The sequence below is a fragment of the Felis catus genome, chromosome A2, assembly GCF_018350175.1.
Source record: "Felis catus isolate Fca126 chromosome A2, F.catus_Fca126_mat1.0, whole genome shotgun sequence".
Classification (NCBI taxonomy): Eukaryota; Metazoa; Chordata; class Mammalia; order Carnivora; family Felidae; genus Felis; species Felis catus.
The window spans coordinates 55,126,362-55,152,615 of NC_058369.1; the positions used below are offsets into that span (position 1 = coordinate 55,126,362).

At 54.0% G+C, this 26,254-nt stretch overlaps 1 protein-coding gene across 2 annotated transcripts in view; it reads right to left on the bottom strand.

Annotated features, from left to right (window-relative positions):
* Window positions 1-26,254, bottom strand: part of SLC6A6 (solute carrier family 6 member 6) — an 88,481-nt gene that overhangs the window by 24,304 nt on the left and 37,923 nt on the right. For both annotated transcript variants that reach the window (XM_023250056.2, XM_003982523.6), the window contains 4 exons: window positions 20,435-20,677; window positions 18,418-18,552; window positions 16,810-17,044; window positions 6,456-6,588 (listed from right to left, as the gene is read on the bottom strand). In XM_023250056.2, the coding sequence (XP_023105824.1) occupies window positions 6,456-6,588; window positions 16,810-17,044; window positions 18,418-18,552; window positions 20,435-20,663 (732 nt within the window). In that variant the 5' untranslated portion in view covers window positions 20,664-20,677. The remainder of the gene's footprint in view (window positions 1-6,455; window positions 6,589-16,809; window positions 17,045-18,417; window positions 18,553-20,434; window positions 20,678-26,254) is intronic.

Below are 26,254 nucleotides of genomic sequence, written 5' to 3' on the forward strand. Positions count from 1 at the left end.
ACTAGGTCGCAGAGCCCCTGACTCCCTCGGGACCTCAGAAAGGAACGACTATGTAGCCAATGCACCCATTTTACAGGTGAGGAAACAGACACCCAGAGAGCAGGATGAATGTATCTGTGGTCCTGGGGGGCGGGGGCAGTGCTAGGTTACTGCAGCCAGAAGTGCCCAGGTGGGTAACAGATGCCAATGGAGGGTGACAGACCCTGAACCCCACCGATCTGGCACAGGAACCCTCACTGGAGCACAGTTCTTGGATAGCCAACATCCCTTTGAGTAGAAATAACTAGAAAGGGCCTCTGGAAAAGGGCAAGAAAAAAGCTCTCAGGACCCACCTGGCTCAACTGCCCTCAGCCAGTACCGCCAACCAGCATTTATTGAATGCTTACTGTAAGCCTGGTACTATTCCAAGTGCAGTAACTTCTATACTTAGTTGGTCCTGCCCTACCCTAGCCCTTTGAGGTAGGTTTCAGTCCTATCTTCGTCTTTTTTTTTTTAATGTTGATTTTATTTTTGAGAGAGACAGACAGACAGACAGAGTGTGAGCAGGGGAGGGGCACAGAGAGAGAGAGGGGGAGACACACAATCCGAAGCAGGTTCCAGGCTCTGAGCTGTCAGGACAGAGTCCAATGCAGGGTTCCAACCCATGAGCTGTGAGATCATGACCTGAGCCCAAGTTGGGATGCTCAACCAGCTGAGCCACCCAGGCGCCCCGTGTTCATCTTGAAGGTGAGGAACTGAAGCCTTTGCTCAGAGCAAGGTGGTTAATCTCCACGGGGCCTGGGTGCAGGTCCTGTGCTCTGTAGATGACCTGGGCAAGTCCACTGCTTGCCCACACAGGTCACACAGCACTTAAGAGGCAGAGCAATAAAAAGCCCTTCTGTGGGGCGCCTGGGTGGCTCAGTCGGTTAAGTGTCCCACTCTTCTGTTTTCGGCTCAGGTCACGATCTCACAGTTGTGAGATCGAGCCCTGAGTCGGGCATCATGCTGAGCATGGAGTCTGCTTAAGATTCTTTCTTTCTCTCTCTCTCTCTCTCTCTCTCTCTCTCTCTCTCTCTCTCTCTCTCCCCCTCTCCCTCTGCCCCTCCCCTGCTTGCACTTGCCCTCTCTCTCTCTCTCTCTCTCAAAAAAAAAAAAAAAAAAGTCTTTCCAAGTCTGGCAGTTTATTCAATCCTTCCAACGACCCGAGGAAGGCTGGACTCCCCAAGGGCACAGGTTGAACTTCAAGCTCGGTGACTGGCTTGCTGTCAGACCTTCAGCAAGCTACTGTCCCTCTCTGGGCTTCATTTCCCCACAAGCCGAAGCCCGCCGAAGTGGGAGGCTCAGGCCAGATGAGCTCTGAAGTTCCCTCCAGCCCTGCCACCCCAAGGGGAAGGGTAGAGCGGTGTGGGTCACCCAGGCTGGGGTTTGCATCCCACCTCCGCCACCTCCCAGCTGGGTGGTTTGGCCTCAGCTTCCATCTGTATGGGGAGGATTAAGGGAGCTGACCTCACCTGCCACCCTCAGGGAACCTCGGCAGTGATCCTGGTGACCCCAGGTGAAGGGCGGGCCCTACACCTGTCTCTGCAGCTCCTTCCCGGGATGCCTTTGCTCCATCAGCGCCTCAGTTTTCCCAGCAGAGAACCCTTCCAATTTCCCAAGGACCAGAAGGCAGATGCAGAGGGCGGAGGCAGGCCAGGAAGCCACAGAAGGGGTGAAAGAAAGAAACCCAGCATGCCCCCCTCCAGACCGCTCCTCCCTTCCTGCAGACAGGCCCCCAACCAGTTCCCAACTCTGGGCCCTGCTGTGGGCCACACCCTGGGCCTGGTGAACAACAGCTGCTGACAGCACGCTGTCCCCAGAGGGCGGCCACTTCAAAGCCAGCTGGGCCCCACCAGGCTGGGCAACCAGGCTCTGGCCAGAGGGCTTTGTGTCAGGGACACAGGAAACCACCCAGGGATGGGGGTGGCTTCCCTTGTTTTCACATATTACATTTGTTTAACAAGCACTTAAGTAGCACTTACTGTGTGCCAGGCACTCTACTAAGCTTTATGTGTGTTACTCATTTAATCCTAAAGGGGTCGGTACGTGTATCACCTGCATTTTCTAGATGAGAAGACTGGCCCAGAGAGGTTGATGTCAGGTGCCTGGGGTCACAGAACTGGTAGGTGGCAGAGGTGGGACTTGATCTAGGCCAGCTGACCTCAGAGTCCCGTGTCTTTTGTGTGCGTGCGTGTTATCCCTGTCCCTCCCCCAGTCCAGACCAGGACAGCCCCACCTGATCACAGCCCCACCTAGTCACCCCACTTCATCTGCCTTTTTGGAAAGCCACCCTTGTTTTGCAGAACTCGCTGCTCTGAGGACAAGCCCCTGAGACCCATTCTCTCAACTTTTCCGTGACTCCCCCGGGATCCTCACGGGAGAGGCTGGTGCCAGCCGCCGCCAGTGGGCCTCTAGTGGTGGCCCAGCAGGCCTTGCCACGGGACGTGGTATTTTTCCACTCTTGCTGGCAAGCTCATGGTTCCTCTGAGCCCTTGATCCAAAAGCCCTGTGGCCCAACTGCCCTGGAAACTTGAGAGGACAACTCTTCCTCACTCCCCTAGGGACGGTGGAGAGAAGGTGGTCTGCAAGGCAGGAGGGAGACAGGTTAGTCTCCCACTGCCCTGAACTTCCCTTGGGGGAAAAGGCCTGGGGAGCTGGGGTCCCTCAGCCCAGAGATGGAGGTCCGAGAGGTGGGGCCGCGAGTCTGTGCCCAGCACCTAGGCAGGCCCTGAAGGCTTTCACAGCACCCCTGTGTGTGTGAGGGCAGCATCACGAACTCATTTCACATAAGCGGAAGGACGTGCCCAAAGTCACGCAGCCTGTGGGACCGAAACTGAGATCCCAAACCACATCTGACTCTGACTGCCACCCCTTTGTTTCTAAGAGCCAGACGGAAGAGCTGGCGATGGAAGGGTGCGGCCTCAGACCATGTCTGTGCTCCTGTCTGCCCGCGAATGTGTTCCCCTTCGGGTCCATGGTGCCGTACTTCCTGTGTGAGGGTCTAGACTTGCGTCACCTTCTTGGACCTGAGGCTCTGTGAGCAGGGACGTGCCTGCCTCATGCCCCACTGCACCATCAGGCTAGCACAGGTTAGGGCAGGCAGCAGGTGATGGTTAGGGGGTGGAAGAATGCAGGGCACCGAGCTTGGCAGCTGGGCTGTCTGGGTTCAAATCCCAGCTTGTCCCAGACACCTCAGAACATTAGGATGGTTAAATGAGCTAATAAACAGCACTGAGAACAGTGCCTGGTGATGTGTGTTACACAGCATTTGCTGTCATTATCACGGTTTGTTGAAAGAATTAAGCCCCAGCATACCTGGGCCACGGCTCAGATCCTTGGAATGCCGACAATTTACAAAAAAGGGAACTGAGGCTCAGAGAGGCAAAGTGACTTGAACTTGGGTCTTGAGCTGCCCAGGCCCTCCCTCCGTCCACCCCCTCCCTAATGGTCCAGTGTCAGCCACTGAAGCAAGGCCATGCCAGGATGAGGCCTACCCTGCTGCCCATGGGCCCAGCCCCCACAGCGGCCATGAACCTGGTCTGTGGCCAGGGCTGAAAGCCATGGCTGGCGGCCGGCGGCGGGCGGGCAGGCAGGCAGGCTGTAGAGCTCAAGGAAGTCCACAGAGCCTTACTGTGTTTGTCTTGGCTTCTTTGGGCTGGCCCAGGCCCTGCTATTGTTCTGGGAGCCATGCCCGCCCCTCAGGGGCCTGGAGCTGTGTGAGGAGGAGGTTGTCTCCAGGGGTGGGGAAGGGTAGGGGACCTCTGTCAAGTCACGTCTTCAACTGGCCACAGTTGCAGCCTGGTACCCTCCGCTTTTCGCTTTGATTCTATTGTCTTGCCCGCTGTTCCTGCGAAACATCAGCTTCCTCCATCAGACTGGGGGCTCCCCATAGGTCTGGATCAGATATACCTCAGGGCCTTTGCACTGGCTGTTCTCTCTCTTTAGAATTTTTTTTCCTCCAGATATCCACATGGCTTACCTCTCACTTCCTTCAGACCTGTGCCCCAAAGTCACCTTCTTGGTGAGCCTGCCTGGCCACCCTATTTAAAAGTATACCCCAACACTTCCTATTCCCCTTCACCACACTGTCCTTTAACCACCATACTCTAGTCACCACCTGACTCCTATATATTTCCCACATTCACCTTGTCACAACCAGCAAATGTGTCAGCTCCTGGAGCACAGAGATGTCTGTCTGTCTTGCTGACCCCTGCATGTCCCCCGGCCCCATTCCTACAATAGGACCTGACGAATAGTAGAGGCACAAGATGGACAGATGCATAAGGAAACGATCATGTCTCCAGCATTGCTCAAGAACACTGCTCCAGAGAAACTTCCTGAGAAAAACTCATCTCCATGTGGGGAAACGGAGGCCCAGTGAAAACAGGATTGGTATTTACTGTACCATCTGAGACAAGCATCGTGCTGGCTACGTAACACTTCTTGTTTGAACCCTCGCTTCCACCCGTTCTGTAGATGAGGAAACTGGGGCTTCAAGGTGAGGCAGTACCTTTGAACAAGCCGCCTAACCTCTCCCAGCTTAGTTCCCTCACGTTTGAAGAAAGGCGGTGAGGAAGCAGCTTGCACACAAGACGGAGGAGGAGGTGGGGTGTCACGGGTGAACGCGCTCCCTGAGGCATTGTGTGGATTGCTCGAGGGGCCCTCTTCCTGCCTGTCCCGGTGGGGCAATGCTGGCCAGGGGTGCTGCGTGTGGACATTTCTGAAGCCTGGCCTGCTTCCTTTCTGGATGGGGTTTTAGGACTGCAGGATGGCTCCAGGCACAGAAACAGGCAGAGGGTGTGTGGGGCTGGGCAGGCCCCCACTCCAGAATCCTTCCCATTCTGCCTCTGCCATCCTGGGCGCCCGGATCTTGCCCTGAAGGAGATGCTGGGATCTATTCAGATCCGTGATTTCACTTCAGGGGCTCTTCATCCAGAGACAACAGGGTCTTTCATTTAAATTCCGGTGCAGCAAAGGCCCCTTCTCCAAACAACTTAACCACCCACTGCCCACTGCTGTACCTCGACTGCCACCTTAACATACTCGCTTGACCTTTGGGGGCTTTTAGACCTTAAAGAGATTTTCCCCCATCGAGATGCAACTGATAGGAGGGAAATGATAGATGGGGGACATGTAAAGGCAGATGAGCCAACACCTTCACTATGGCCTAGAGCCTGGCCGAGGCACGGGCTCACACCTCTGATCATGACAGAGCCCTCTGCACTGACCTGAGATGGCAATGACCATGATGCCGGCCAGTGTCTTGGTTAATCAGGTAACGGTTTAGCTCTAACTTTAACAGGTAACATTTAAAAAATTTTTTTTTTCAACGTTTATTTATTTTTGGGACAGAGAGAGACAGAGCATGAACGGGGGAGGGGCAGAGAGAGAGGGAGACACAGAATCGGAAACAGGCTCCAGGCTCCGAGCCATCAGCCCAGAGCCTGACGCGGGGCTCGAACTCACGGACCGCGAGATCGTGACCTGGCTGAAGTCAGACATTTAACTGACTGCGCCACCCAGGCGCCCCTAACAGGTAACATTTTAATCATAGGCTGACATTTTCATGATGGCCAATACACCAGCCCATACCTAAAACCTCAATTATAAGCTAACATTTTAATGATCAGCTACTACCTCTGTTAATAGCTAACAGCCTAGTCATCGTGTAACATATTAAATCAGTGGCGAATATTTCAGTGATGGCTAACATTCTGGTTAACAACTAACATCTTGGTTATGAGCACATGACTTAATCTTATCAGCGAAAGCTTTCCTTAATAACTAACAACTCAGTTTCCGGCTGAAATGTCACTGGTAAGATGATTCAGTGCATCGGACTTAGCAGCAAAACTCCCGGTCAGTGCTTCTCAAACCCTCAGTGAGCATTTGGATTATCCGGGGATGCTGTTCAAATGTGGGTTCTGATTCTGCAGGTGTGGGGGAGGCCCATGGGTCTGCACTGCCAGCAAGTCTGCGGGAGATGCTGCCCGTCAGGGCGCATTTTGCAGAGACAGGGTCCGTGCTGTTAGGGACTGGCTGAGAACCGACAATCAAGCTGTCAGCTCACCTTGCTTGCCGCTAACTTCACAGCTACAAAGCCAACGTCGGATATCTGCTAACAGCTACGCTTGGCCATGGGAGCCAGTGATTATGGGAGCTTGTACAGGCGCCACAGAGCCCACTGCCCGATTTTCAGGAATTGTGTTAGCTCGTTGTGAAGCCCTTGGTAACTTGAAGTCAGACATGGTGGGAGTATTTCCACCACGAAGTGGGCAAATACCACAAAGCAGGGCCTGATTTTCTTTTAGGAGACTGCTCTGTCGCACACACCAGCACTTTGGTCTGGGCTCTGCGTCCAAGCGGGAGGGCCTGGGAGGGGGGTAGGTGGAAGATTCTCTGGGCTGAGGCAGGGGAGAGACAGAAACACCACTCACTTTTCCCGTGGACTTGACGCCCTTCCAGATGCAGAAGAAACAGACCAGCCAGACGAGGAGAAGGCAGAGAGCAAGGTCCCACTTCAAGGAGCCGGGGTCGTCGATTCCAGAGGACAAGCTCAGCACATTGCGCCTTCGAGCAAACAAAGCCGCAAGTTAGTCGGGCCGGCCCTGGGGCAGCGAGAGCTGAGGCTGAGGCGCCAACAGGCTGGGGTTGAAACCCCGACTCAGGCGCCATGTTTCCACAAGGCCTCTCGCCTCTCCAAGCCCTGGAATCGCCATGGGTCTTTGAAGCAGCTCCCACCCAGGCCACAGGGCTGTGGAGAAGTCAACAAGGAGACAGATTCGGACTCTTACGTCAGGCGAACCTGGGTTCAACCCAGTCTGGCCTCAGGAAAGTTAAGTAAACCTCCAAGCCTCAGTTTCCTCATCTGTAAAATGGGTACTAATTCCTGTGGATCAATTCTTAGTAGACCCTGCTTCAGTGCCCACCGAGGGCCAAACACTGGGTTCAAACTTGGCTCTACAGTGTAAGCACTGGGCTGGTTACCCAAACTCCTGGACCTGAGTCTCCTCATTTGTGAAATGGGAATGACTACCCTCCCCCAACACTCTGTCCCATCCCTCTTATTCTATTCACCCCTGTTCCTTATCCAGATCTCCACTAAAATGTAAGCCTCACGAGGCTTCTACATGCAGCTGCACAGCACTTTATAGAGATTGGTGTTAAAAGAAAACCCACACGGGGCGCCTGGGTGGTTCAGTGGGTTGAGCGGCCAACTTCGGCTCAGGTCACGATCTCGTGGTCCGTGGGTTTGAGCCCCGCGTCGGGCTCTGGGCTGATGGCTCAGAGCCTGGAGCCTGTTTCCGATTCTGTGTCTCACTCTCTCTGACCCTCCCCCATTCATGCTCTGTCTCTCTCTGTCTCAAAAATAAATAAACATTAAAAAATAAAAATAAAAAAAAAAAAAGAAAAGAAAACCCACAGAAAGTACTAACTACAGGGTCCGGGTGCAACCAGCACTGGGTAAACCTGTTTCTGTCCTGGCCTTGAGACGCCCAGAGTAGGTCCTGGTACCTAAGCGATGCTGGTCTCCTCCCAACCCCCAGCAGGGTTGTGAAGGTCTTGGGGGTAGGGGGGTGGGGACAGGTAGACGGTCTGAAGGCTAATCAGCTCAGAGCACCCACCCTCCCTGCCTGGCATCACACAGCAGAGGCTGGGTCCTTGGGAGTCCAAGAGACTTACTGACCTGTGGAAGATGCATAGAAACACCTACTCACAGACACATCTCTGCGGGGCAGATGCCATCTGAAGTCAGGGTGGGGCAGCACGGGGTGCTGACGGCCAGAAGCCACACATCGTAATGCCAAGAAACTGTCCCCATTGTCCCGGAGCCCTGATACCGCAGCAGTGACCAAGGGCAGGCACACCAAGCCCAGGGACGTCAGCCCTGCCTGCCACTCCACCAGGGTCCCCTGTCCGCTGAATCCCCGGGCTGCTGACCATGGGAGCCAGGGAGCTCGTGCTCCCCTGGGAAAAATCTGGTTCACTCCTGTTCTAACCAAAGTTCGCTCCTGGTTTCAAGGCCACACTCAAGCAAGAGAGGCAGAGAGGGAGTGTGACTTTGTGCCCTAGGCTCTCTTCTGTAAAACGCAGGTAACAGTTCCTGCCCCCATGCTGCTGCTTGGCAAAGCATTCCAGACAATTCCCTAGCTCTCAGCCAGCCTGTGGGAAGTTCCCTGTGGTCAGGGCTCTGGGTCTCAGAATGCCTACTGGACCAGATGTGTCATTGCTTTTCCTTCTTTTTTCCAGAGTCAACATGAGGACCTTGAATAAATCCAAGATGCCCCTCTCAATTGGCATTCAACCAAGGCCTTTCTTTGGGTTACTGCCATGGTCCCAGCACCTACAAGAGCATGTGGCACATAGTACAGCCTCGATAAATACCTGTTGAGTGAACGAACCAGGGACTCAGCTGAGGCAGCTGGCAAGTTCACATGGCACTCTGGACCAATCCATGCAGTATTACCATTAATGCACCTTAAAAGGGGGCAGCTTTCCTACCCTTTTCTTGATGAGAACCCTGACATCAAATGGCCCTCCCCTCTGTCACCCACAATGGTGTGCTCATACCATCCACAAGGCCTTTTCAATTCATCTCATCTGATTCAAGGACTAAGGTCACTGGCCCCATTTTACAGATGGGGAACACCAAGGCGCGGAAGACCCAATTGCCCACAGACACACAGCCAGCAGGGGACAGTGTTACCACCCTGTACTCAAGCCTGTCTGACTCCAAAAGCCCGCACTCTGTGGACTCCCCCATGCTGCTCCTCTGGCAAACAGAGAATAGAGCCTAAACTTTAAAAAGAATCTGTCCAGTCCCTGCTATGGGCCAGGGTCACCTGAAGCCTCAGGCCAGGGGGCATCCCCGTGAGGCAGGCCGTCCGCCAGACACATCCCGGCTGGGGCCCTGCCAAGCACGTGGATCTGGCGGCTGCAGCTGCCTGAGAATAAAAAGCCCTTCCCGCAGGCTCCAGAGCTCAGCGCCTTCAATGAAGGCCCGGGGCATGCTGGGCAGCGGCCCAAGGCTTCCTTGTGAATGGGCAGCGTCACAGGGAGAGTGCTTTTCCACCTCCACACCTTTGCACACCCTCTGCATTGCCAGCCACGCGGCCCTCGGGCTTCCAGAGAAGCCTTCCCTGCTGCCCCACAGACCACCAGAGTCCCTGTCGGTCTTGCGGCTTCTATATGTGGCTGCACCGAGTGTCACCCACGGGTGAAAAGTCTGTCTTGCCTACCAGGCTCCAAACATCCCAAGGACAAGGATCTCACAGGCAGGTACACAGTAGGTGCTCAGCTAACGCTGAGGAGGTGCCCGGCCTTTTCTGCTCTCCTAAGGGCAAGCCGACCGAGGAGCTTGAAACCCCAGAGCTCAGAATCTGACCACACCACGGCCAGCCGGTTCACGGACGCCCTTTCGACCTTCTCCCCCTCCTGTGCCGGGTAAACCCCTGGTGCCCGTGACAGACGGGAGGCTTGCTCTGGGCAGCTAGCTGCGCAGCTACGGAAGCCACAACAAACAAGGAAACTGAGTCTCCGCTGCTGGCAGCGAATTCCCTAAGGGAGCTGGAGACACCTGCAGCGACTCTGTTAAAGGCACGTGCTCTTGGATCCGGCAATACTCCGTTCCTAAGACTCTCTCCTGTAATTACTCTTGCACGTGTGGCCACCGACGGGGTCCACCCCAAGCTATTCATTGCAGCAGCGTCTGCAGGGCCGACGCCTGGACGCCACCCAAATGGCCCTCAACGGGGGCTCCGCAGGGGCAGGGAAGACACACAGTGGGATGCGCCACGGCCCCTAAGACAATGGGAAAGCTCCCTGGATGCAGATAAGGAACATAAAACAAGTGAACAAAGCAAGGTGGACAGCACTGTGGCATGCTCCCTATTGTGTTCAAAAGGGAAGGGGGTGGATGTACATTTGTGCTTGACTACGCACAGACTATTTCTGGTAGGACACACAAGACGCGGTTGCAGTCGCTGCCTGTGGGGAGGGGGACCTGGCGGTGAGGACACGGGGGAGGGGCGCTCACTTGGCACTGAATACCATTTTTTCTGTTTGGCTGTTTTCAGTCTGAATGTTTTTCTCAGTGAATGTTTGATGTTGTCCGAAGAAGGATTCCATGTTTTTAATAGCACCTTTATAAAAATTATTTAAAATTCTTGAAAATGTTTGTAATGGGCCACGCAGACGTTCTAGGAATGGAATGAGCGTGTCTCATCCGTCAGGGGTTGTCAAAACAGAGCCCAATGTGGGCCCAGGGCCAAAGTGACCAACATCCTTTCCAAAGATATCTTTGGGTAGCCGTGGAGGCCAGAGAGTGTGTGCATCCGTTCGAACCCCTCTTTGAAGGGACCCAAGTGTGAAGGACCCTCCCCAAGCCCCCCCCGCCCCCCCACCGTGGGACTCCTGTGGCCTCAGCCACAAAGCAACAGATAGGGATCTGTTGGGCCTTCCCCCTGTGCTGCATGGGAGGGCTCAGGAAACTGTAGAGTGCTGTACCCCAGAGTCACGGCTGTGGTGCACTGCCCCTCGACGGTGCCTGCTAACCACCCCAGGAGACTGCACGTTACCCTAAATCTAGCCATGTCCCCAGCACTGCCACCACTCCTGTCTGGGCCCCCACTGCTCCCCAGAGCTACTTCAGCAGGCTTCCCACTTGCCTTCCTGCCTCCACTGTCACCCTGCCCCCAAGTCTGTTCTCATCAAGAAAGAATGTGTCCATACCCAAGTCAGGTCACACCCCTCCTCTGTTCCATATCCTCCCTTGGCTCCTACCTACCTGGCTAACGAGGCCCTCCCAAGCTGCCCCCATCTCTTTTTTGCCTCCCTGAATAAGGTGACCAAATACTCTTATCGTTCAGACCTATTAATAATGACAGTGGGACCACAGGTGTAAATGGGACGTGTCCGGGACAAGCTTATGTATGGTAGTCCCATCTCGAACCTCAGTACGGCCCCTTCAGCCACTATGTTCTCTGAATAGATTGAGCACATTCCTGCCTCAGGACTTTTGAACTGGTTGTTTTCCCAGCCACATGTTACAAGACATGCCAACGCCCTCCCTGCTTCAGGTTTCTGTTCAAATGTTACTTCACTGGGGCAGCCTCTCCTGTCCATCGTATGAAAATAGCATCCCTGGTCACTCTCCTTCTCCCGCCCCGGCTTTATTCTTCATCATGGATCATCACTTTTATACTACAATCATATTTGTGTTATCTGTGTAATGTCTGGCTGTCTTACTGCAATGACACGTCCATGGAGGCAGGGCCTGTGTCTGATCATTGCTGGACCCAGAGCAGTGCCTGGCACATAGTGGGTGTCCAACAGACATTAACTGAGTAAATTAATCGTACCCATTTGGTTGATGGGGAAACTGAGGCTCAGAGAGGTTCAGGAATTCACCTGAAATTACCCAGCTAAAAATCAACCCTGGGCCTGGTTCCCTTTTTCTGATGCTGCCCTGGGGACCAGCCCCCTGGGTACCAGGTCCTACGCTGCCCTTCGCGAGGGCCCCCAGCATCCCAGGCTTCCCTGCATCTCTCATACAGAGGGAGGAGGCCCAGAGGTGAGCTGCATTCTTGTCCAAGAATAGTAATGATTCATTCCAGGGTGGGATCCAAAAAAGAATCGCCTGGACGTCTGTTTTGAGTCGGCCGCCCCGCTGCCGTCCAGCCGGCACTCAGAGATGTAAATACGTCCTCCGAGTGGGCCAAATCGTTTCCTTTTGACTGCCGGCCAGCCATTTATTGGCCATGGCTCTTCCCTGGAGACTGGCGGAGGCAACAATTATAAAAGAGCCCGTCCTCCCCGAGCATGGGGCCACACAAGGCTCTCTCCACCGCCTCCTCCTTCCGACAGCTGCAGGGGAAGATTGGCTGAGCACGGCTTGTTTGCAAATATGACTCATTTCTTTGATTCTAATAAAGCCTAATGATACGTGCTGAGCTCCCGGGGGGCTCGGGAGGAACCAGGGAGGAAGGCATGGCTCCGGCCTGATGGAGGGCATTAGGCCAGATCTGGCCCCGCCTGGCTTCCAGGGCTGGGGTGAAGCAGGACCCTTGGGACAGACAGAAGAGGACCCCAGAGCAGAGACACGCAGGACAAGGTTAAGCGGGGGCAGAAGCTCTGTTTTCCATCACAGAGCAACTCAGAGTCCAATTATAATTCACAGCCAGTGTGAAATGAATGTCCCAGGGGCCCAGGTGGCTGTCACAGGGGTCTGCAAGGGCACATCTCACCAGCTCCTGCCGACAGTGGTGCTTTGGCGTTGCAGACAGGGTGGGCGTGGGGGGTCCAGGCCAAGAGAAGACCCCACGCAAACTGAGAGTGGGTCACGCAAACACATATGGCACAATTTTACCTGTGACCATGGGCTTGCGGCTGGTGGGGACACAGACACTGCAGGTGGCGTCTGGTGGCAGAGGTGAGGTCTGGGAGCTCTGCTGCCTGTCTAGCTTCCTGCGTCACTTAACCTCTCTGGTCCTCAGTGTCATCCCCAAGGAGCCGTGACTGGAGGCCCTGTCCTTAGCATATCCCTTGTCTTAGCTCTTTAAATAGAGCCAGACTGTGAAGGTGTTAGAAACCATGCTATCTCCAAGGTTTAGAGAGGTGAGGTCACTGCCCTGGGGTGCTGCAGCTGGGATGCGTGGTGGCCAGAGTCAGCCTCCCTGCTCCCGACGACCTCCTCTAGTAAAACTGGAGGGGGAGGGGCAGCTGGCAGGGATGTTCGGCAAGTTCCTTCCCTGTCCAGGGCCCATAAGGAAGTCTCAGCTTTCACAGTGCCTTCTTATCTTGATTCCTAGGCAGCTCTCATCGGGCATCGTTTGCTGAAGGCAAGGTCACCTCGAAGACCTACGCGTCTGCTGCAGGTGAGAGACGTGGAGGGAAACGATGGCTGGGGCCAGGCTTTGGCTCGAGGGACATGGAGACCAGCCTTTTGAGAGTCAGCTGGTACCAGTCACGGATACCTCCATAATGCCCCAGCAAGCCTCTCCTAGTGGAAGCCGCAGAGCTGGTCACTGTAGGGCTGGTGGCTATTTTCAGGGGAAATCACAGAAGCTATGTGTCACCCCAAAGGGAACCCAGACCCACTGATGCCTGAACCCTGTGAGGCCCTGTCTATACTTGGTGCTTCATATATGCCCTAGTCTCTCTCCCACTACTGTGTTCCTTGAGCAGTGTCCAAAACATATTCACTCATGTCGCTCCCCTTCTCGTATACCTTCTATGGCTCCCCCTCTTAGAGAACAAAGCTCAAACTTACCGGGCTAACATTCAGAGCTTCAAACCTTCTCCTGGCCCCATGCGTCCTACACTCCGGCCAAACTGGTGACTTTACTACTCCCAAACACTTGTGTGCGTTCAGAATGGCATGCCTCTTCATGGGCTGTTCCTTCCACCCAGAACGTCTTTTCTCTCTCCTTTCCAGCCTAGGGAGCTCCTATTCATGCCTCAAAGCCCAGCTCATATGGCCTTTCCACTTGCAGTTGAGGAAACTAGGCCAGAGAGGGGTGGCTACCTTGCTGCTCTGGGCTACAAAGCCAAGTGGATGCAGACAAGCAATCAGTAAGAAGAATCGGCACTCGGTGGGCACTCACTGTGTTGAAACATTCTCACTTAATCCCCCCGGGCTGAGTGAGATCATAGTATGGCAAAAGCCAGGAGAGGGTTCTGGGCTGAGAAATGCCACATTTGGATTCACAGTTGACTGCAGAGACACGAGGGTAAGGCAGGGAGAGGAGAGTCCAGCGCTGGGGTCTGGGAGAGTGATGATGGGACTCCCATGCAGGGTGGGGAGGAGTGCAAGTGGGGAGAGGGGTCAGACTCTGGATATTCTTGAAAGGGAGAGCCAAGAGCACTGCGAACTGGATGGGAGCTTTGAGGTGGGCAGGGGTTTGGGATGAATCCTACGACTTCCCTCCTCGAAGCGCCTCTCCAAAGATGAAATGCAGTGAGAGGGGCAAGTCCCCGGCACAGTGCTCACCGGAGCCGTTAGTTCTCTTTCCTCCCCCCTCTTCCATGTGCAGGAGAAGGGAGGCTCTAGAAGGCTGGGAGCCGGGCCCTTCTCACCCGTAGCACCTGGCCCAGGGCTACACTGCACTGAAGCCCCCGGCCCCACTCACTGGCCCCAGCCTCTGCTCGTGCAGGTGGCTGGCCAGGTCTTCTCGACTAAGCCTGCATTCCAGGCTCCTGTTCTGTGGACCCCAGTCCTCCCCAGGGTTCCAAAAGAGGCTAAGCCACTTGGAGACATTCAGGTGGGCTCACAAAGCTCTGCTGGGACCCAAAGGCTGGAGTGGAAGGTGAGCACCGGGCAGGTGGCCGGCGCTCTGTGAGCGGAGCAAGTCCATCCACATCACGTGGGCCTTCGGAAGCCGCCTGCGGGTTCCGGACATTTCTGAAGATAAATCCTGTCTCCGTGGCTTCCAGGCCAGGAAGGGCAGCTTGGGCACTCAGGATGGGGATTCTGGAAGGCAGGAGCCTTAGAACCCACAGGAGGGCCGGGTGTGGGGGATGGGCACGTGAGAAGGCATGGGAAAAACCAGACACCCTGAGGACCTCATTGCTCTTATGAGTCCTTCCCAAGAGCCCTCACGTCTACGCTAGCAGAGGGGGGAAGGAGGACAGTCCCTTTGCAATTTGGGGGGAGGGGGGGTGCATACGGGAATTTGAGAAGGGGCCATTCTTAGTCCCTCTGAAGGGCAGATCACTTGAGTTCCAAATGCCCCTAGAGGGCAGTTTTATCCACTACGAGGACACTCAATAAGTTAAAATGGCCCACATTTCTCAAGCAGCTTCTCAGAGCTCAGTCTCACTCTGAGAAGCTGCACAATCTCACAGTCTGTGTCTCTGAGTGAGACTCAGAGCTGTGCACAGTCTCACTCAGTTAAGGGCAGCCCTACATCCCTGGAAGGGCAGTGCTATGATCTCCCCAAGTACAGGGGAGAACACTGGGGCCCAGAGAGGAAAAAGCACCTGTCCAAGCTAGGACCGGCAGATCAAGGGTTCGAACCCAGGCAGCCAATCCGTGCCCAAGGCAATGAGGTCCCAGCGGGTATCCAAGTGGCTGGTTGGGCACCAGTTTCCTGGGTGGGGCAGGCCGCGTGTGGTCAGGCTGTGCCAGGAACAGCTGAGAGCACACAAGGCTGTGGTTTCGGGCCCCACTCAAGTGAGAAGTTCATGGTGCCTGCATTTCTTTGTCTATAAACTCAGCTGTCTGGTGGGGGTGGCGTGGAGTGGGTGACGAATATGCTTGTAATGCCCTCTCTGTCTACAAGTGGAAAATATGTACACACAGAGAGCCCTTGTCCAAGCAGGCCTAGGGCCTTGTGAGCACAGACTGAAGGCTCGCATGTCACGACAGGGAATGGACCACCTGAGAGTGGGCCACCTGACCCTATCTTGCCTAGGATTTCCGGGCCTCAGCCCTAACACATGGCCGGGACTGGTCAGCAGGCAACCCCCTCTTCTGTGGGCCTGTTCCTGGGCCAGCTTCTAAGAGCGGGGAAGACCCTTGGAAACCCCAAAGCTGCACACAAAGAGGAGTAACATCTCATGACGATGAGGGACCACCCCCTTCCTTACTGATGTCTCCTGCCCCTGGCTCTCACCCTCCAGGTGAAGACTTATCTCAGTCATTTTCAGGACCATCAGGATCATACCAAGGTGCCAAACCCCAAGTTTAGTGGAAAATGACGCACAAGTCCATTTTTGATTGGCCTCCAAACACTGGGTTCACAGGACTCCCTCGGACATCAGCAAAGAGGTGCCCAAGCTTCAGGTTTCCACATTCTGCCTTTCTGCTGTCTGTCCACTGTCTGTATTCCTGTAGGTGCTGACTACATTGTGGTAAACCATAAAAACGCCCACAGCTCTCCACTCCTCTCCTGAAGAGACAGGGCCTAGCTCCTACCTCTTGAATCTGGGTTAGCCTGTGGCTTTCTTTGGCCAATGGGACATTAATGAAAATGGAGCAGAGGCTTGAAAAGAGGTCCTGTGCCGGGGCTTTCCCATTCGTTGTTTTGGAAACGCTGAGCCTCCTGTAAACAGGCCCAGGCTCAGGCTAGCCAGCTGCATGATGGACCCATATGGACCCATTGCCCCTGGCACCCCAGCCAATAGCCAGCGAATCCCCAAAAGAGCTATCCTGAGATCCTGCAGCTGACCTACCCATGAAGGAGCCCAGCAAAGGCCAGAAGAACTGCCCAGCCAAGCTCAGCCCAAACTGCCAATGAGCAGAACCATGAGCCAAATAAATGGTGGTTGTTTAAAGCTACCAAATTTGGGGGTGATTGTTACACAGCAAAAGCTAGCCAATACATATTTTCTTGCTCTATCTATTCAACTTTCCGCTTGAGTAACTCCTTCAGCTTCATACATGCATTTTTCTCTAGGCGATAACAGGTTTGATGTGCTAACTATACATTTTTTCCGAAAATGCATTAAGAAAACTACATCATTTTCAGACAACAGAAGTACATATACCTGCATACGGGTGTAGGAATGATTCATTCCCCTCATTTGACAGTTAAAGAAACTGAGGCTCAGAAAGGGGCAGTGACTTGCCGAAGGTCAAACAGCCAGTAAAATGGCAGAACTGGGATTCGGTTCCAGGCCTGTCTGAGACCAAAGGCATGGATTGATGTCCAAATCTGCACCCTCCTTCCCCCACCATCCATCCCAAGACAGTGACTCCCACATCCCTGGGGAGAAGATGAGGGAGTAGGCTGTCGTCCAGCCCCCAACCCGTGCCCTCCTCCCTCCTGCCTTCGGTGAGGCTGGCCTTACTCCCAGAACTCGGTGACGGGCGAGGTGAAGTTGTTGGTGTTGAGGGTGGCCCACAGGCTCTTGTTCTTGCGCATAGTGTCTTCCATGCACTGCGGCGTGTTCCAGCTGTGGTTACAGTGTGCCCAGGGCAGCTCCGACTGGAAGGACTGGAACAGATAGTATGTGGCCCAGGCCAGGATGATGACGTAGTATATATTCAGGAGGGACACGATCACGATGGAGGCATAGCCGATGCCTGTGGGTGTGGGCAATCAAGATGAGAATCAGGAGGGGGGCCAGACCCACCATGGCCACCTATTCAACTTCAGTATCCCCAGGGCTGGGGCCCAGACGGGCCCTTCAATAATGACCAGCAAATAGGGGCACCTGGGTGGATCAATTGGTTAAGCTTCTGACGCCGGCCCAGGTCATGATCTTGCGGTTCGTGAGTTTGAGCCCTGTGTCTGACTCTGTGCTGACAGCTTGGAGCCTGGAGCCTGCTTCCAAATCTGTGTCTCCCTCTCTCACTGCCCCTCCCCCACTCACACACACACACACACACACACACACACACACACACTCTCTCTCTCTCTCTCTCTCTCTCTCTGTCTCAAAAATAAATAACCATTAAAAATTTTTTTAAAAAACCTAATGACCAGCAAACATTTATAGGATGAATGGATGGCCAGATGGATGGGTGGATGGGTGAAAGAATGGATGGTCTGATAAGCAGGATAAATGGAAGGATGGATAGAGGATGGGTAGAGCAATGAATATATGGCTGGATAGATAGATGAGTAGATGGATAGATGTTTGGTTGGATAGACAGCTGAACGGATAGATCTTGGGTTGATAGATGGATGTTCAATATGTTGGAAGGATGTATGGATGGTGGCTGGTTGGAAGGTTAGGTAGATGAATGGATGGATGAATAAGGGGATGGGTAGATGGGTAGACGGAAGGCTGGTCTAATTGACTAATGGAAGAAAGTTTACTGGATGGATGGATGGATAGGTTTATACAGATGAATGAATGGATTCACACATCCTCCCACCCCTGCCAATTATAATCATAACAGTGATTATTTTATGAATGCATAATAGGTATTAGGCATAGGAGTAAATGTTATAATCATAATAATAAAGTTACCATTAATTTGGTGCTTAGTACGTATACAAGAACTTTTACGTAGCAATGTCATTTTGTCTTCATAGTAACCCTATGAAAGTAAGCATACTATTTCCATTTTACAGATGAAGAAACTGAGGCACGAGGCGATTAAGGGACTTTCTCAGAGTCACAAAGTTCGAGCAAGAGGAGGACATAGGACATGACATCATACAGCTCCTGAATTTGAGTGCTTATCTTCTGCATTATACGGCTAAGCAGCTGCTACATACGGATCCTTCGACAGCGCAGAGAGGTGGGAACCGCTCATATGTATTGGGCAGCCACCGCGGGCCGCAGCATCACAGCAATAACGCACCAACTGCCTGCCACCGTGCGTCAGGCACAGTGCCAAGTGGGCTTGCATGAGGCTCCAATGTACCTCGCAAATAGTAGGTGCTCAATAAAAATTTGCTGACCCAATGAACGCCAGGCCCCGGGTGACCTTTGTCCCATACTCACCGGAGAACAAGGGGCAGATCTTTTCCCAGCAGGTGATGCCCCCTTCAGAGGTGTACTGGCCTATGATTACCTCCAGGAAAAACACAGGCAGGCCGCCGCCAAACAGGAAAATGAAATATGGTATGAGAAACGCACCTGCAGAGAGAGCAGAGTGGGATGAGGGTCAGACTGTGGCTGCCACAGGGGCCACTCCCAAGCCCTCCCGGCCAATGGAATCCAGGAGAATGAGGGAGGGGCATGAGGGATAAAGGCCAAACTCTTGGACCTGGCTGAAAATTCTCCGGGCCTTACCCACCTGTCCAGGGGGCATCACCTTTCCAGTGTGCCTTCTCACCTGCTTCAAACCCACCAGGTGCTTTTCGAAGCCTCCAAGCCTTTGCTTAAGCTGTGCCAACGACCTGCCTGCCTTCCCCACATCCGTCCATCTCGAACACGACCTCCTCACTGAAGCCTTCGCCCATCCTTCCCCAGGCCCGCCCAGGGCAGGAAGCTGAGAAGAACCGGCTAGGAAGGGTGCAGTGACGAAAAGCGAGAGGTGGGAGTCTCCAGCTGGGGGTAAGAGCCAGGGCAAGGGTTCCTACCTGGCATCCACTAATGGCTTCGGCGGGTCCATAAACCCTTTGAAACTGTGGGCAACTTGGGTCTATGTGTATGTGCTTTGTTCTGGGGAGCGTCTAGGGCACTCATCAGAGTCCCAAAGGCGCCTGAGACCTACAAAAGGTTAAGAAACCAGGATCTAAGGCAGAATTTCCCAAAAGGTGGTTCTCCTAACTTGGGCGGCAAGCCACCTGCTGCCAAGCAAGCCTCTGATTGGCGCTGAGCAATTCCTCCCTGCCCAGTGTTCCGTAAGCCCTCTCCTTGCACCAGGGAGAAGGTCTCCATCACGTGCTGCCCGACTGTGATACCTCCGACAAGAGAGGATTCTAGCTCAGAATCCTCTGAGCAGCAGCCGGTTGAAAAAAACCCAAAAAACCAAAAAACACACCAAAACCCTGAACCAAAAAACCCAAACCAGCCAACTAGCTGAACACCCATTTACATTAAAAAAAATTATCTTTAAAGGTGGCTGAAAGATACAGATTCAAGGTCTAAGCTCTGGGGACGCAACGTACAGCACGACCACGCTAGTTAACAGTCCCAAACTGCGTATTTCAAAGTTGCTGCGAGAAGAAATCTGAAGTTCTCAACCCAAGAAAAAAACGTCTAACTACGTGGGGGGATGGGTGGTCACTGGAGTTACTGTGGAGATCATTTAGCAATATACACGTGTATCAGTGCATTATGTCATGCACCTTAAGCTAATAAATGTCACGTGTCAATTGTATCTCAAGGAAATGGGAGCAAAATTTTTAATTAAAAAAGAATATGTTTTAGAATAAATTCACCGGATTTCTTTTCTTGGATACCTTTCCATCGCGGCAAATAATACTGGTTTTCCATTTATGGGGGTGGGAACAAAGCCTGCTTTTGAAGTACATTTGGATTAAGTTAGAAAAAGCCAAAGCAGGGGTGCGTGGGTGGCTCAGTGGGTTAAGCGTCTGACTTTTGCTCAGGTGATGATCTCACGGTTTGTGGGTTTGAATCCCACATTGGGCTCCATGCTGACGGCACAGAGCCTGCTTGGGATTCTTTCTCTCTCTCTCTCTCTAGAAATAAATAAGTAAACTTTAAGAAAAAAAAAAGGAAAAGAAAAGGCAAAGCAAAGGCACGTAGATATGGGGGGATTTATGAAGGGGCCATGTGAATGCCTGAGGCCTGGGTCATATGGGTCTGGCCTCATCACCTCCCGAGAGAGAGATGGTAAAGGACTTACTTGAGGTTGCCCAGCAAGACCCTGACAGAATATCACCTGACTCCCAGTTGTGCTCATTTCTTGCCTCTGAGATGGGGTGGGAGGTAGCAGGCTGACCCAGGGGAGGTCCAGGCTGGGGGCCTGGGAAAGCGGGGCATGGAGAGAACCCCGTGGTCCGGCCCCGCCCTCTCCTCCAATGCCACTCTCTGCCCAGTCCAGGCTTACCTCCACCATTTTTGTAGCAGAGGTACGGGAAACGCCAGACGTTGCCCAAGCCAACGAAGCCACCAGCCACAGAGAGCACAAAGTCGATCTTGCTGGACCACTTCTCCCTCTGAGGGGGCTTCCCCTCTGCCTCATCTTCGGGCCGCGTGCCTGGGCTCTTCCCCGGGGATGGTTTCAAGATGTCTTTGTGAAAGTCTTTCAAACACTGCAGTTTCTCCTTGGTGGCCATATCCTCCTTGATTTCTGTAGGGGACAAAACAGAAGACAACGTGTGCTCGGTAAGGGACGGCCTGTTTGTCTTCGGCACATGCTCTCCTTTCTCACCCATGAGCTGGCTCTGATCCACCCAGGCCAGTGGCAGGGGGCCTGACATCCCCTGTCTATCCACTGCTCTGTCCTGAGTGATTTGGACCCCCTAGGTGATCAGGGACCTCAAGACTCAGGAACTGACAGGTTCCCCAGGCACCTGCTGAACAGAAGCACGGGGATCCCATGTTTGTCGTCTCCAAATGTCATGCCTCGTTCTGCACCCGGAGGCAGAGAAGCCACCCCAACGCTGGCAGCATCTCCACAAAATAAGACACACGCCGGGCAAATCCAAGGTAACTTCCCGATAACAGCCTGCCTGCATTTGCTAGAAATGAACAGACACTGTCTCAAATTTCAGATTTGCCTAGAGAATGATGGCTCCCATTTCATTCAAGACCCAGCACAGTGCCTGGCCATAGGAGGTTCTCGTTCCCAGCTTTGAAAAAGCAGATTCGAATGGCTAACCATAAATGAATACGGAATGGCGTTTCAAGCCGGGATGGACACAGTATTTGAAAAACGAGGTTTCCATCAAAGTATGGAAAACAGATGTTTATGAAACAGGTTTGCAGCTCATTAACCAGTCACATCTCTGCGGCACACTGTGGGGCTAATGTCCATTTGCCCATCCCTCTCTAGCCACTCTGGCTTGCTCTAACCCCTGCGCCATCCAGGCTCTCTTGCCCTCTGACTCCCTGTTGGGTTCAGCAATGGAAGACCCCAGATGAGGTCCAATCTCCAAGTCCCCAGAAGCTGTTCAGGATCACACTCAGCCCACCCCGGCTTCGAGCCCACTCTAGAGGAAGTCTGCCACCAGCCAGGAAAGAACATCTTTCTCTACTTCCCAGGTCCCTGAGCCCTACCCCCCACTGCCAGCTTGGCTTTGAGGGAAGAGCACCGCGAGTCCCAGCCCAGGGTGAGAGAGTGCCTTTGAGGGTTTACCCCCACCCGGCCGACGGCCACGGAAGGCAGCTGAGCTGGGGGAGCCAGATCTAGGGGGCCTACCCACCCCTCCCCGAGCAGAATAAAAAGTGTGACCAACTCATAGCCAAACAGCCTGGGATCCAAACGGATGGCCAACATGGAAATAACCAAGAGAAATCAAGATTTCTAGGTTTTCTTAAAACATGTGAAGGTCATCAGGCCTCTTTGGGTTCACATTCCTCAAGGGAACGATTGGCTGGACCAGATGCGGCCCGCTCACCCGAGCACACCCTGGCCCACTTGCCACCTGGCTCACAGGACATCTCTAGTGGGGGATCTGAGTCTGCCTTAGCAAAGTGCTTAGCACTACGTACCTGACAATGTCTTGCTCAAGCCCTTGCTTCCTTGTTAACCGTCTCCACCTTGACAAGAACACAGGCTCCATGGCGACAAAGACCTGCCTTATCTACTGCTGTGCCCAAAACCTGGAGTGCAGGAGGTCGCCAGGTAAGAACGGATGTGTAAATGGTCCCCAGAGTGGGGTCTTCAAGCAGCTGTTGCCACGTCCCAGCTCTGATGCCAGCGAGTGTCTCCGCCTGGCGTGGGTGGTGGTCTGGGCAGGGTGAGTTGGGGGCTGCCTGAGGACCTGGGGTGTGCACAGAGGATGCCCTGGCCCGGCCCCAGCAGACAGACCCACAGGGGCCATGCTCTGAGGAGGAGAGGCACAAAAGCACAACAGAACCCCCATTTCCCCCACGCCTCCTTCCTCTCCCTGGCTCGGGGTGGGGGACCCCGATTGTTTCGCTATCTGGCCATGAGCAGACCAAGAAAAGGCTTCCTGGAGCCGTCGGGCGCTCGCTGAGCCCTTCCTCTGTCTCCTGGAGCGCAGACTGGTGGCGGCATCCGCACAGCCTTTCTTTGCCCTGCTCCCTCGGGGCGACGTGGGGGTTCGGCCAGGCGTATGGCTACTGTAAAAATAGCCCCAGCGGCCAGCATTGTTCTAGCATTAATTTGTGCAGCCCCCGATGGTTATCTGAGCAGCCCATTGTGGGCTGGCTGGATGGGAGCATAATTGGAGGATGTGGGACTCAAGTCCCTCCTAGTGAAGATGTTTTTCAGGGAATGACCCCTGAACCTCCTCACCAAGAGGGTCGGTTCCGCCCTTTCAGGCTCTCCTTGGATCTCGGGGCTACGAGGCACTTCACAAGGTCAGCCAGACGGAGGGGGGAGGTGGCCAGCTTCTGTTCGCACAGGCAGCTGGGAACGGCGAAAGTTCTGCCCCAGTAGGATACTAGGAGCCGGGGCAGCTTCCCTGTGGCTACCCTGAGAGTCCTGGCTCTGCCCCCCAGGTCCCCAAACCCACTTGCCAGGCTGGCACTCAGAGGACCCTGCAGAAACGTGGGGGTGGGGGGCAGCAACAAGTTCCCCGAGACCCTCTGCTCCAGGCTCCTGCGTCCCATGAGGAGAGACCTCCAGCCCCTTCTCCCCTCAGGACCCCGTCTTCCCAGCACCCAGCACCCGTGGCTGAGCCAGAATGTGGGTGGGGCTTGAATGGGGCACAGCTGGGGCCTGTCACGTGTCTGGCACCACGGAGGTTTCCCGTCTCCTCATCCCAAAAGCACATCCAGGGACGTGTTCTTCTGTTATGTCACCTGTCTCACCCACGGCTGCCACGAATACAAGCCCACCTGCCCTTCAGGAACACACCAGCCGGTTGCCCTGCCTCTGGCTCCCTGCCGCCAGGGCCACAGTCCGTGACCTCGTACAAGACCTACTCATGCCCTGATGAGGCCAGGCCCAGGAGCAGGCATCCCACCTCCCACTCAGGGGGCTCATTCCAAGCCCTTCTGTGGTGCCTGACCAGCCCCGTGACTGTAAAAGCCCATTGCAGCAAGACCCTTGGCTTCCGCCTCCTGTACATTCCTGGCATCCACCCACATCTCTCTGTTGCCATGGCAACCGCGGTGCTCAGGGGCCCTGACAGCTCTTGCCTGGGCATCTGCGGCAGCCTCCTCCCAGGTCTCCCTGCTGCTACCCTGTCCCAGCTCCCCAAACCGTTCTCAGCGCAGCAGCTGAGGGCAACGTATAGAGCACAGCAGACCAGAACATACCCCATTACTCCTAGGAGAAAACACAAACTCCTCACCACAGCCTAGGCGCCATCTCCCCATTCTCCCTTCTCCTTGCGACACTCTTTCGTTCATCCCACTCCTCAGCTTCAGGCTCCCTACACGGCTGCTTCAAGCCCTCTGGTGGCGACCTGACCCCTGGAGGAACTGGAGTATGAGCCCCGGCCTAGAAGCTGACAGCCGTTTCCTGGCTGGGTGTCCTCGGGCAAGTTGCTCAACCTCTCCAGTCTTTCGTGGCCTCACCTGTAACGTGCGGATAATCACGCCCAGCTCATAGGGATATTGTGGAGACTCCACAGGGGAGGAGAGGATTGCATGGAAAGTACTTAGAACCGTAGTGGCAAGTAGCAAGTACTCCTTACACAGGAGCGGCTGCGTTACTGTTGTTACCGCCACAATTATTATTGGGTCCACCTTGACCTTGGGGTATGCAAGGCCTTGGTTCTACTCAAGGGGAGATCGGCGAGACCCGGGGAGGCCAAGCGACGACACTCCTGAGGTCATACACCCAGTAGTGACAGTAACCGTAACGCGTGCGCCGAACTTTCAGCTCTGCCGCCAATCCCTCCCCCGGCCCAGCCCAATCTCAGACAACACCTTCCCTGGAATACTTCCATCCATCTCTGCAGACTCCTGGAGGCCCACTAATTCCCACCTGTCACCCCACAACACCCTCCCCACAGTGCAGTGAGCACTTAGGAACAAGCCCCCTCCTAGGCATTCCAGCAGCCCGCTGGCTGCCAAAAGCTGTTTTCCTTGGCCCCAGGCCCAGGGCTATTTTGTAGCCGTGATACATAATTCCCCATTTTAAGAGCTTCCTCTTTGGTTATTACAGCTACAAGTGATTAGAATCGGCATTAGAATCAGCTCTGACACAGAGGCTCCAGGATTAAGGCTCCCTCCTTGCCCAGCTTAAATTCTCCTTGTCTCTGTTGCAGGGGTCAAGGCCAGAACTGGCTGTGCCTGGAGACCGACTTACAGATCACCTGGTCAGCTCTGGCAGGTCCACGGACAGATTCGACCTGGTGCCAGCGATGCCGTGGATTTATCAGACGTTCCTTTGCTTCTCCCCCATTTAAACCCACTAGAATTTTGGTACTTACACTTTGTGCTGAGCTGTCAGTAACTAGTGGTCTATTTACTCCTCAAACAGCCTTACTGTGGAAGGGAAGGGATTTCTAGTCCTGTTTTACCCATGAAGGAAGTTGAAGCTCACGTGAGAGAGTGAGTGGCCTGCTTGGGGCTATGCACACAGAAGCCGGAAGCCAGAATTCCCACCTCCACCTGCCCAATGCCTGAGGCACTGGAGCAAAGCTTAGAAGGAGGAGACCTCTGCCCTGTTTGCAGATGAAGATGCTGAGGCCAGAGGAAAAAGGCCAGATGTATAGCAGGACACAGTGGGGACTGGGTGTCCTGCCCACCTCCCATGCCCTCCCAACCCCTCTGGCCCCAGGTGCCCAGGTGCCAGCCAGCTGGACCTCGAATCAAGCTGCAGACACCGCGGTGGCTGCCTTTCCCAGCACCTGCCGCTTCAGTCCAAGGCTGTGGGGGAGAGCAAGCCCTTGCCTGAGAAGTTCTCACCCTTCCCCAGCAGAACTTGAAACGTTTCCCGTAAAAAAAAAAAAAAAAAAAAACCAAAAAAACAATCCCACAAGGCTCTCTGGAAGAGAACGAGGACTTCAATCTCTCATTGTCACTGACTTAACCAATCAGTGAGGTTCTATCAGGTTTTCAAAATAAGAGGGCAGGTAGGTACACTTTGCTGTTTCCTCTTTAGAAGCCCTTCCACCCACTCAGAGGCACACAGTCAGCCCCTGAGATCCATCTCTGGACAGTGAGTGTTTCTCAGCAAGCCTCTGGGGATGAGGCAAGCAGCACCTAGAATCCCAGAAGAGACCCCCTCTTAGAGGTAGAAATATAGCAACGTCCTGTTGGGCTCACTGTGGAATTAAGCATTCTGGGGCAAGGCTTTATCCTCTCCTCCCGTTCCCCTGTCCACTCCAGAGCCAGGGTTCTGGGCTCACTGAGGCTACGATCCAGCTGCGTGACCTAGAGCAGGTAACAACCTCTCTGTGCCTCATTGGCTATAAGAACTCCCCTCCTAGGGATTAAGTAGGACGATGCCTGTAAAATGTTCAGCACAGGGTCTCTTACATGCTAAGTGATTAATAAATATTAGCTATTACTGAAGAAAACAGCTGACCACACTGGAATTTTATTAATACTGTGTGGCAGGCATCATATCCTGAGTGTTTTGAAAAGAAGAAAAAAGCAAGCTGCATTTATGAAGCATTGACTACACACACGTTTATTTAGCAGTGTGCTAAGTGCTTTGCAAGCATTTTCTCAGTTAACCCCCTCTATGGGAGCCATTTTGCTGACGAGGCCTGGAGAGGTGAAGTCACCCATCCAGAATCACACGGCAAGTAAAACGGCCGCGGAGGCTTCAAACGGCTCG